General features: G+C 42.1%; 1 protein-coding gene across 5 annotated transcripts in view; it reads right to left on the bottom strand.

Annotated features, from left to right (window-relative positions):
- Nucleotides 1–3558: 3558 nt before the first annotated feature.
- The window catches only part of TSC22D1 (TSC22 domain family member 1), a 150179-nt gene continuing 141596 nt past the window's right edge, over nucleotides 3559–12141 (bottom strand). For 2 of the 5 annotated variants that reach the window (XM_074299145.1, XM_074299146.1), the window contains 2 exons: nucleotides 5896–5947; nucleotides 3559–4886 (listed from right to left, as the gene is read on the bottom strand). In XM_074299145.1, the coding sequence (XP_074155246.1) occupies nucleotides 4629–4886; nucleotides 5896–5947 (310 nt within the window). In that variant the 3' untranslated portion in view covers nucleotides 3559–4628. Of the gene's footprint in view, nucleotides 4887–5895; nucleotides 5948–6340; nucleotides 6736–7036; nucleotides 7059–7285; nucleotides 7364–12141 lie in introns of those variants that run through there. The other 3 variants (XM_074299153.1, XM_074299154.1, XM_074299152.1) reach the window with 3 other exon arrangements.

Here is a 12141-nt window from a genome sequence, read left to right as displayed (position 1 = left end):
TTCTACCAAAATGATACAGGTACCTTTTCTTTACCTCTTTCCAAATTTGGATCAAGATCCAATAGTACTTTGGGTAGCCAGGTGATGTTGCAGTGGACAAAATGTCAGGTCTGGGATAAGGAAGAGCAGAGTTCAAATTGTGGCCCCCTCACTACCTACATTTATTTTTCATTTTTGTTACATATAATTTTATATATTTATGCTTATAGACATATATAGAAATATACCTATACCTACCTAATCCTTTTTCACAATGCCTTAATAACAAGCATTCTTCTTAAAAGTTCATGATGATGCTCTAATGTCTCTAGTTATTTCACATCTCCTGCCTATTCAAAATTGGCATTTTTTTTTTTAATTTTAGGGGCTGTCTTCTATGCCTTGAGTTTCCTCCCACTGGTCTGATGGCAGTTCTGTGTAGACACGGGGCTCTTTTTACATGTTCATGAAGCATGATACTTGGTTTTCACACTTTTCTTATATTCCTATGTTGGACTCTCAAAATCACTTATTTTCACCTTACTTTCACCAGTGAACTGTTTTCACTCATTCTAATAAGTCTATGGAAGGGCTGGTCACCATTTAAGGTGAATGTCTAGTTCCAGAAAGGCAAATAAAAGGTTCTCAGGATAAATTTAAACTGCTCTATAACAGACAAGCATCAGTCAATAAACACCTATTAGCATATTATGTTAGTCTTGGATTTATAAAATGAAGAGCCTTTTCATTAAAGTAAACTATGACCCCGTTGGAGAAGTCAGCCTGGCATAAAGAACTTGCCATAGTTATTCTAATTTTCAGTCAAGAAAGGCAGAAATAGTTGGAAGTGCAGTCAGGAGTAATAGTCCTCCCTCTGACACTTTATTTGTATGAGTGATCATGGACATCAATCCCTTAACCTCCTGAAGACTGCCCAAGAGCTGGAGGAGTTTATACACTGGTCAATCCTCCCCCTCTCCCTCAATCACAGGTGTGACTGGAAGCTCTCGACTCCCTCATCCCGTCTCCAAAAAATATACTAAAAAGAGTCCAAAATGAGATTTAAAGGAATCACCAATTTTAAATTTTTGTCTAAAATCTTGCTTTCTTTCAGCATGGAAATCACTATTCAAACCTATACCTGACAGGGTATTTAGCCACTATTCTTCCTAGTTGAGACATGAAACTGAAACAGTTGCCTACTAAGCTTTAACTTCTTTATAAAAGCAGTAAAGAAAAACCCTTTCTTCCCTATTATTGTCCCCATTCTGAGACATCTTTCCCTCTTGAGTGTTGAACCATTTGTCATAAAATAAAAACAATTTTTGTTGTACCAAATGTTAAACTAGCTTTGAGAAAAGTTCACTCTTGGCTTTATTACTAATTAAAAAAAAAAAAAAAACTAATTAAAGCCATACCAAACTATTATGATTTTCGCATTAGATGTATGTAATAAATTACTATACATTTTACCCACATCAACTCTCCTCCAAGGTGAAATGCAGCATAAAGATAAACTCAAGGGAAACCAAGCAAACTCAAATCATAGAATTCTACAATTTTACAGCTGGAAGGGATCTTAAGTATTATCTAGCCCCTCCCCCCCCCTCCTTTTACAGATAAGTTGAAATTTAGAGTATGTGGAGACGTAAAATATAAAAGTTTAGCATTTGAAATAATCCCCAATACTGATGGTGAGTAAAATTCTGGAATATTTAATTCTGTCCTGTCCCATTCTCATCAGTTTGCCATTGTCCGTGGACATAAAGGAGTTCCATGGGCATAAAACCTAGATTTTAACTTGACCTTCAGAAACCTGCTGACAAAGTGCTTTCCTTCAAAATAGTAAACAAAATAAAACAATGCAAAAAGTGGGCTCTGTTATGAAATTAAGTTATCTTGAAACTGAATTCATAATGGGTTCTGGGATTGCATATTTTCCCTGCTCACCATGTGGGGAAATGTCTGAAGGGAAAAAAAAATCCCTTTAAAAAGATTAATTTCCCTGAAAAAAAATTAAGAATCAAATCACTAAATCATAAACATTGATTATTAAAACATACAAGATGTGCAGGTTTTCCTTGCAATCATTAAAAGATTCCTTGTTGTGTTTTTCTTTGTCAAGTATTAGGGTATTTACTGCCACAAATGATTCCAGACACCCAATACATTTGCTTTTACCATCAGGTACCTGTATTTTATTAAGTGTGATAATCAATTATAAATTAGTTAAAGCAAATTTCAGACATGAAGCCCTACTTAAGAACCCTTAAGTTATTTAGAAATGATCTTAGGGAAAAAAACAGAACTCCAAATTATGTTTATTGTCTGATCAAACAGCATGTTTAAAACTGGCATTTCCATCTTTGCTTTGGTTTTAAGCATTGGTCACTTATTTTTTAGATGAGGTAAGCTTTTGAGGCACTATTTTCATGAGTAATTTTTAGACCAAAACAGCACATTTAATTTAAACCTCAATATAAAATCGAATTTTAGGGGGAAAAAAAACTATTATTGTTTATGTTCAATATCTCTATGGACCTGCTCCAAACACAGGTAGCTTTGCAATGTGTGCTCTGGGCTATGTGGTGGAAGAGACTTGTCAATTAAAATGAATGTGAATTTTCAATAAGATAGTACTTAAAAGTTATGTCCCACACTCAATACAAGGACTTAATGTCAAGCTGATTTTAAATCTATAATTTAAAAAAGGTCTAAAGAATTTTACTTATAATCGGGCATAGGGACTTTCTCCAGCATTTCAGGCCCACCAAGGCAGCATTCTTTAAAATTCCTGCAAATGGTAGCTCTGTGGTGGTGGGTTCTCTACTATAAAAGCATAAACAAGAACAAGGGATTTCTAAACAAATAGTAGCAAGTGGGAGTACACACAGTTTCTATACAGAAATTCATTTATAAGAGCATTTCTTATTTCACTTAAAATGAGAAAAAGGTGACTTGGCCATTTAGAACTCTAGGCAAATAAAGTCAAGAAGCCCCAGCTTTTGCTGCTTTCTTGGCTAGGCGATTACTTCACTTGGTATAACACCTAGTGTTAGGGCATAAAATCTCCCACATCTTCTCCTGGGGGCTGCCCTCCTCTCTCTCAACCCTCACAAAGTAGAGCAGGGATCCTGGAAGTTTCAGAGCTCTCGCTGGGTGCTGGGCTGCAAGGCTGCAAGGCTAGGGAAGGCCCGAGTCCACGTGAGGGGGCGGGGCTGGTTGCTAGGCAACCGCCTGGCCCAGGACTGCTTACCAAGCAGTGCCCCAGGTGCCTGCCCCTCTCTCCCAGATTTGAGGGCGAGTGCCCGTCTGGGAGTGCGACTTGCTCAGTAGCTGCTCACTTTTTCTAATCCAAGATTTTATTTCTATATTTGGATAAATACTGCTTCCACTACAGGAAAGGGTTGAGGGAGGGGAGCACTACTTTCTCTTCTTCCTTCAGTCTCTCAGCCCTTCTCCCCCTCCTTAGGAGAGGACCGCTTTTCTTTTTAAAATTTTTTATCTTCACACTTAAATATTTTATAATTCGTGGAGGTTCTCGTCACTACGTAAAACCTTCAATATGGAAACACTTAGTTTATCAACATTGTATATGCTTTATTGAAAGTTGACAAGCGTCACAGTTAAATACAGGGACCGGTTACAACTGTTTAGAGAACATGCACAAAACATATGCACATAACTACTATACAGGTAATATGCAAAAACCCAGGCTGGCAGATTCATTTCCTTCACTAGAATCAGTCATATTGGGGAGCATTTTAACTGTCTTAACCAACAACTTCTGCGAACAAGGGGTTTAAGTCAATATTAATCAAGCAGCCAGGGAATTTCAGAATTACACAAACAGCATAAATCTTCTAAATTCCAAACATTTGCTTAGGTGCACTTTTTCTTCATGTAGCATATAATATATATATATATGCATATATATATAATATATATAAAAAAAGACTATTCAAACTTCGGATCAGTCAATGTATCAACTAAATTTCAATCTGTACAACCTAAAGTAGTAGTTACAGTCTTCTATTTTACAAAATACTTACACTACATACACAGATATACATTAGGCAAAATAACCTTCATTGTAATTAGCCTAGGTCCCAGCTCCCCGTCACCTTTCCAGTGGCTCTAACAGCTCGGTGCCGCCACGTTTCTTCAGCAGAGCGGCACGGCACTACAGAGTGATTTGGTGATTCAGGTGACAGTCGTCGATCGGAATACTGAACTACATGTGTCCCCACACTTTAGGTGATACTACGCGTCGGTCCTTACTTTTTCTCCCCTTTCAAGGTGCTCACGGGCGGGGAAGTCCGCAGCCCGCGCGGCCTCTCCGGGCGCCCAGCGTCCAGGTCCTTGGGCTAGAAAGCCGCCGGGGAGAGGTGCCGGCCCCCCGCCGAGGCCCCTGGCGTGTCGGTGCGAGTCCTCGGACACGGCATTCCCCAGCCTAACAGGGTTCTTCGAGCCAAAAGCGGGTGAGTGTTTAATACTGAACAAAAAGTGTCATGGTGTCTGTCGGCGTCGCGTCTGTCCCTCGCGCGGCGTGCGCAATGAAATGGAGGAGTCGCGGCGGGCGCCTGCTAGCCCATCTCCTCGGGCTGCAGTTCAGAGTGCTCCGGCCAGGCGGCGAGGGCCGGGGGAGGCTATGCCGAGGGTCCCGAGCCCTGGGACGCCGGCTGGGCCGGGGGCTGCGTCGTGCCCTGGGGCTGCGAGGTGGCAGGGGGGGAGCCCGTCTGCAGCTGGGCCTGGAACTGGGCGAGTTGCTCGGGGCTGGCCAGAGTCTTCAGCAGGTTGTTCTCCTGCTCCAGCTGCGAGTTTTTCTCTATCAGTTCTTTAATTTGCTCTTTGAGGACCTCCACTTCCTCTCGGACTGCATACATCAAATGGCTCTTCACCAGATCCTGCAAGAGAGAACAAAGTCTGGCATTCAGCGGCGGCCCGGGGCTCGGATCGGCCGGCCCCGCGCTCCCCCGGACCTGACCTACTTTAGGTACTTGCAGGCTCAGGGCCGAGTAGGAACCCGCATGCCAGCCGCCCGAGGGCTGGGGGGAGGGGGAGCTCTGGCCGCGGGGGTCCCGGCGCTCGGCTCGCCCCGCCCCCAAGCCCGGCAGCCGCGCCGGCAGCCTCAGGCCGCCCCCGCCTCCTCCTCCACCTCCGAGCGCCGGCTGCAGCTAGTTCCGACGGAGCATGTTGCCGCATTTCCCTCCCCGCCTCCCTCCCCACTCCCGTTTCGTGACTAGGCCTTACGTCACAGAAACCTAGGCAGACAGCGGAGCCAATAGGAGCACGAGATATTTATAGCTCCGAATTAAAGGTTCCGAGTTTGCCTAGCAACAGTGGGCAGAGAATCCCGTGAGAAGAGCCACAGGCGCTGCTCCAATAACAAAGAACAGCCGAGGCGGAAATAAAAAAATAGGAGAAAATCAGGCACAGGCTCGGAAAACCAAACTTTTCTCCGATGGCCCCAGAAGGAGCGGGGGCCAGGCGGTGGGGGGGAAGAGGAGAACGCTTTTGAAGGGCACGCCGATGCACGCGGTCCCTGCAGACCCCACACTAGTGGGCCTATCCGGGACCCCGCTCCAGGGGGAGGGGAGCCGGCAAGCTACAAAATAACACGCCCAGGTGCGGGGCCTTATTCCCCTTTCGTCGCAGGAGAACCCCACGTTATGTAAAACCCTTACATAAAAGGGGCAGAGGGCCCCATCTCCATCCGCCCAGCGGGTTACGACGGACTAGGCTGGCAAAACGTGAATCTCTGCTTCTTTAAGAGTTCGCCCGGCAATAACCCATATCACCATGAAAAATGGATGCACCAATTCCACCCACAACAGCTCTCGATTCTAGTGGAGTTCCCTAAAATTTAAATATGCCATCTTGGACTGCATTTATATCAACCAATACGTTACGTACCATAGCTTGTTCGATTTTGTTGTCAATAGCGACCACACTTGCACCAGAAGAACTAGGGAGAAAGGAAAAAGCAACCATTAATAACTGAATAATTTTAAAATACCACACAAATCTCACGATATTCCTTATTAACTCTTCTCACTAAGATGCCTGCATGAGGTGCAAAACAATCTCCTTGGTTTTCCTCAGTATTCCAACATTTCCCTTTTAGTAAACCACAAAGAGCTAAATTACATAATGCAGGGAAAGCCAATTCCCCGAAATTAAAGCCCTAAGAGGGAAAGGCCACTTAAAAATACTCAAAAAATCCCTACACGTATGTCACTGCAGTCCTCAGCATCATCCAATGCAATGGACAAAGGAATCGGCCCTGAAAACATTCACCTGCATTATTACGAGCAATTCGCTAGTAAACTATAAAGATCCTATCAAAGTCAACATTTACCTGCTGTCAAGTCTCACAGAGGCGTTTTCCGTGCCCAGTAAAGACGACAAGAAAGAGATCGAGAAATGTCTTAGTTGATAAACTCCTAGATCCATTGCCACTGATCTACACCATTGGGCTTTCATGCAATTGCAGCCAAAAAAAAAAAAAAAAAAAAAAACCACCACGCAAAATAAAATGCAATGCCAGGTTCCTTGCTCGAGCTACGTAAAATCTTCAGGCCTTTCTGCAGAAAAGACGGATGCTGCTGCTCTGCTTTTAAAAAAAAATAACCCTGTGGCCGCGAGGCGTCGTGGACCTGGGAGGGAGCTGCTGCTGGACTCTGCTGCACCAACAGCTCTCACAGAGAAACAGCTAGGTTCCGCTCTCTCGCTCGATTGAAGACTTGGTCTCCCAACCTCAGCGTATAATATATGCCGAGAACAGCAGCAGCTATTGGCTGAGAGAGCACGGGGAACCGCCCTCCTCCAACTCTCCCTCCTTCCTCCTCCCGCTCCGGTCGTGCCCGCCCCACCCCCACTCCTCGGCAGTTCCTTAGGGATGGGTCCGCTTCGGTATCCCGCAGTGGGGTAGGGGGGGTGGGGAATATCTTAATACCCTAATTGTCCTCCGAATCCCTAAGACATTTCCAAGTTCAGCCAAAAAGAAACCAGTATGGGGGTTGAACCGTGGGGTCGGGGGCACCCATGTGCTTACGTTTAAGGCCGCGCTAGCTAGCTCGTCCAGCGCCGCGGGCCCGACTGCCCAGGCTGCCTCCGTGGGCCCCCCCAGTCCCTCCCCCCCGCCTGCCCGAGCGCCCACTGAGCATGCCCAGTAGCACGGCCTGCCGGCAGGGCTCGGCGGCCGGGAGCCCCACTCCGAGCAGTGGCGGCCCGGGGGCTCGTGGCCCCTAAAGCCTGATCCAGCGGAGCCGCCCATCCGGGTAAAGTCTAACTAAAAAGTCACCTCGGCCGGGGGAGAACAGCGTCGGGTCCAGGCCTGGGAGTCACCCCACTCCTTCTTCCAAAGACTATTTTCCCATCACCTGCAAAATTGCAGATCTCCTTCGTCTCCGGACCGAGCCGCAAAGGAAAGGAGAGGGGGCTGCTGGACACAAAGGCCCGGGGCAGGCGGGGCCGAGGCCCGGCCCTGGGGCGGGAAGGGAGTGGGGGGAGGGGGCGCGGAGGCCTAGAATCCGCGAGCGAGGCCACCGCCTCCTGCAACCCCCCTCCTCCCAGGCTCCTCTACCCCCGCCCCGCTGGACAGCCGAGGGAAGTACAGGAGTTTAAACACTTGCAACTCGGTGTTAAATCAGGGTCTCCAAGGCCCCCTGCCTCTCCTCCCAACCAAAAGGAAGAGATGTTGGCTAGGAGATTTTCAAGAAACCGAGGCAGGATAAACTTAAGTTCCTTTATCGATATAAAATATCTGCAAACGTGCATCCCACGGGGAAACAATTTGATTTACAGTTAAGTGTAAAGTTAGTTTGGTAATAGAAACGAATTATAAACTAATCTGAGATGCAATAAATTCAAAAGGCCGGGTTTAACTTTACAATACTGACCTCTACTGGCAAAAGACTATGAACACAAACACCACCCACAAACGAGATGAGACAAGCTCATGCCATCAAAAAAAAAAAAAAAAAAAAAAAAAAAAAAAAAAAAAAGCCTCCTTAGAAATGGGTCAACGTAACAACAAATGCATTTAAAAAGACATTCCAGAAAACACAAGTTTGTGCTACCCCCGTACCCTCAAACAGGTATCTTCCGATCCTACAAGCTTATTTCAAATATAATCACTCTAGTTGGAAACAAACATTTTTGTGATTCCTCTTTTGAAAATGCTTTCGAAGCACCTTAATTCAACCTGTATGAAGACCTACTACATGCAAGGTGCCAATAATGATCTTTAAATATCCTCCCCAAAAAGATTAGAATACCGAAATTCAATTTTTTTAAAGCTATCCTCATTAACTGAATCACACCTTGTACACACTACAGCATTTTTAAAAATGACATATATCTAGATAGAACTGACATGTAATATGTTCACAAGCACAGGTGGGCTCATGGAGAGATCTGGAAAGGGTACTCTGGTACAACTTACAGATATTATAATCCAGCCAGAAGGATGTCTCCCTCCTGAGCTCTAGTCAAGAACCATCGACCATTTAAAATGGGATATTCCATAAATATCTCAATTTAAGTCTAAAACAGAATTCATTCCCTTGTCTCAAAACTCACCCCTTTCAAACTTCCTAAACAGTCAAAGGTACTGCCATCTTTCCAGTCACTCATGCTCATAATCAAGGTGTTATTTTCAAGTGGTTTGCCTGACTCAAGCCTCTCCAGATGCCAACCTCTCCTACAAGAAATGCAGTACATCACTTCCAAGAAGTTTTCTTAATTTGTGGATCCAATCATGTCACTCTCCTCCTCAATATTAATTTTGGTGACTCCCAATTACTTGTAGAATCATCTCTGTAGGAATTTGTGCTAACTTTTCTAGCCCTAGAATAGGGCTAGAATTAGCCCTATTAGTTCTTGTTAAGGAATACTCTAGTGCAGCCTGTTTGTGTCCCACACACAGAGTACTCCCATCTTCCACCTTAACCTGCATTCCCAACTCATTTCTTCCTTTTAGAATAACTAGTGCCTTTGAAGGTTCAACTCAAGCACCACCATCTATGGTACATAGGTACATGCTATTTCCCTCAGACAAACTAAAAGCTCTTTAAAGGCAGGACCTGTCACTTCTGTCTCTGTATCTATAACACGTTCTAAAACATTTGTTAATACTTATTGATTTCTTGATTAAAATTTATCAAAAAAATAAAAAAGCTGCTGAGTGAAACGAGCAGAACCAGAAGATCATTATACACTTCAACAATGATACTGTACGAGAATGTATGCTGATGGAAGTGGATTTCTTCAACATAGAGAAGAGCTAATCCAATTCCAATTGATTAATGATGGACAGAACCAGCTACATCCAGAAAAGGACTGGGAAATGAATGTAAACTGTTATTTTTACCTTCTGAATCCAATTCTTCCTGTGCAACAAAAAATTCGGTTCTACACACATATATTGTATCTAGAAATACTGTAATATATTTAACAATATAAGACTGCTTGCCATCAGGGGGAGGGGGTTGGGGGAGGAAGGGAAAAAATCTGAATAGAAGTAAGTGCAAGGGATAATGTTGTAAAAAAAATTACCCATGCATAAAAAATAAAAAAGCATTTGGAGCTTTAAGGCCATCATTTAATGAGAACTGATACATACTTCAAGCTATAAAATTCCAAAGACAACAAAACATTTTCTTCGACACTAAAATAACCTACTTTTGCTTATGAAAATTTTTTAAAATAGTGATAATGCAAATTAAATGTTCATTTTTTTATAAGGTTGTCCACAAATGGAAACTACACAATATCACATTTCTACCACTATACCATTTTGCTGATTGATAATCTTAGAAAGCAAGGTTGAAGATGAAGATTAAAAATGTTTAAAAAGGGGCAGCTATGTGGTCCAGTGGGTAGAGCACCAGCCTTGAAGTCAGGAGGACCTGAGTTCAAATGTGACCTCAAACACTTAACAATTCTTAGCTGTGTGTGACCTTGGGCAAGTCACTTAACCCCAATTGCCTCAGGGAAAAAAAAAGTTTAAAAATATAATTTGAAAATGGGAACAGACTGGATAATTTCTTTTGGTTCCTTCCAACTATGAGTTTTAGAGAAACCAAGAGGAAGTGACTGGGTGGACTAATTTGCCGAGCAATTTGGCTGTAGAATTAGAATCAATCACTCATCCTTTTCTCTACCAAGTCATTTTGTCAGAACATCATGATAACCGTTATAATTTATCAAATAGAAAAAAATGAACACAGAACTAGAAAAAGTTCAGAAGGTAATGTGTTTTCTACTTATAAATGTTACTCTCCTCCATCCCCAGGGTTAGCTTGTTTCCTTCCTTCTTTCTTCCCCTCCTTTCTTTTTGATAAGAGTTGTATTTTCCTTCTATGTACAAGAAATGAGCAAATTATTTCAAAGAAAACTTTTGGAAAGGTAGAGGGAGTATGGTTTTAATGACTCTAACCTAAAGAGTAAAGCTCCCTAGTCCTCACCCCTAAAAATGGGATCCACAAAAAAATAAATTAAAAATATAAAATTGAGATTATGCCTTTAAAATTATGATATTATAGCTTGGTCTTATAATTTATCACCTTAAAAAAACTTTTATTTTAGAAAGAAAGTGAATATTAGGTGGAAAAAGATGCACAGAAAAATCTAAAGATTCACATGGTAGAAATATCTTTAGCCAGGAAAACTTGGAAACTTGGGTTCTCATCCTGGTTCTTATCACATTAATTAATTGTGTGAATTGGAGAATCTGCTTATGGGATTTTTAATTATCTTTTCAGTTCTAAAATTTTAAGACTGTAGAATTCAATTTGATTTCATACTCTGTGAAATTGTTTCAATTTATAAACTTCGCCTAGTGACTTACGAACTTTTCCCACAGAATTGTGACTATGCGGTATTAAGAAGCCAGGCCATGTATATATGAATGTTATGGAATATTATTGTTCTATTAAAAAATGATCAGCAGGGATGATATTTCAGAAAGGCCTGGAGGGACATGAACTGATACTAAGTGAAATGAGCAGAACCAGGAGATCATTGTACAGGGCAACAAGATTACACAATGATCAATTCTGATGGATGTGGCACACCTCTCAACAATGAGGTGATTCAGGCCAGTTCCAATGATCTCGTGAGCCATCTACACAGAGGACTGTGGGAACTGGGGGGGGGGGGGTAGCATTTTCACTCTTTTTGTTGTTGTTTGCTTATAATTTTATTTTCTTTCTCATTTTTTTTCTGGTTTGATTTGATTTTTCTTGTGCAAGATAATTGTATAAATATGTATACACATAGGATTTAACATATATTGTTACCATATTTAACATATATTGGACTTCTTGCCATCTAGAGGAGGGGGTGAGGGAAGGGAAGGGAATTGGAACACAAGGTTTTGCAAAGGTTAATGTTGACAAAATTAAAAATATATATAATTTTTAGAAAGAAAAGAAAAAAAAGAAAGTCAGGTCATGAGGCTGGAGGCCTACACTGTTAAAGACCTGCCGAAGACAAACAGGTCCAAACTGGGACTCAAAAATAGGCCCTCTGATTCCAAATCCAATACCCTTTAGAACAGAACTTAAAATTCTTGCATAATTTATTAAGATTTTAGGTCACTTAAGAATTTAGATATTCATAAAAATCTATCTCCAAGTTATACTACTCAAAAATCATGACTGCTAGAAAAATGACTGTCCTATGTCCTAGAATTTGCTCACATATGAATGGCAGGGAAGTTAAAATATTAAGCATCAGTGTCCTGGGAATTAGACCATTGGGCAACTCACTTGCTTATCTATAAAATGAAAGATTTTATTCATGCTTCTCTAAGATTCCCTCCAATTCTGACAACCTCTAAGTGTTAGGCATTAGGGACATAAAGATAATCAAAAAGCACAGGATTTTGAAAGCCATCTAGGTCACTCTATATCTGAAAAAGGATTAACTTCTTCTACAATATACCTGATAACTGGCCATCCAGACTTTGTATGAAGTGCTCAAATGAGGGTAATCCATTACCTTCTGAGGATGAGGGAGCATATCTCATTTTATGGATAGCTGCAATTGTTAGGAAGCTTTTCCTTAGTTCAAACTTTTTCTGTAACTTTACCTTCTACTCATCATTCTGGGGCCATAATGAAGGGAAATAATCCATCTTTTATATGACAATTC

The sequence above is a fragment of the Sminthopsis crassicaudata genome, chromosome 3, assembly GCF_048593235.1.
Source record: "Sminthopsis crassicaudata isolate SCR6 chromosome 3, ASM4859323v1, whole genome shotgun sequence".
In the NCBI taxonomy this organism is placed as follows: Eukaryota; Metazoa; Chordata; class Mammalia; order Dasyuromorphia; family Dasyuridae; genus Sminthopsis; species Sminthopsis crassicaudata.
This window is presented reverse-complemented; position numbering and strand designations above follow the sequence as displayed.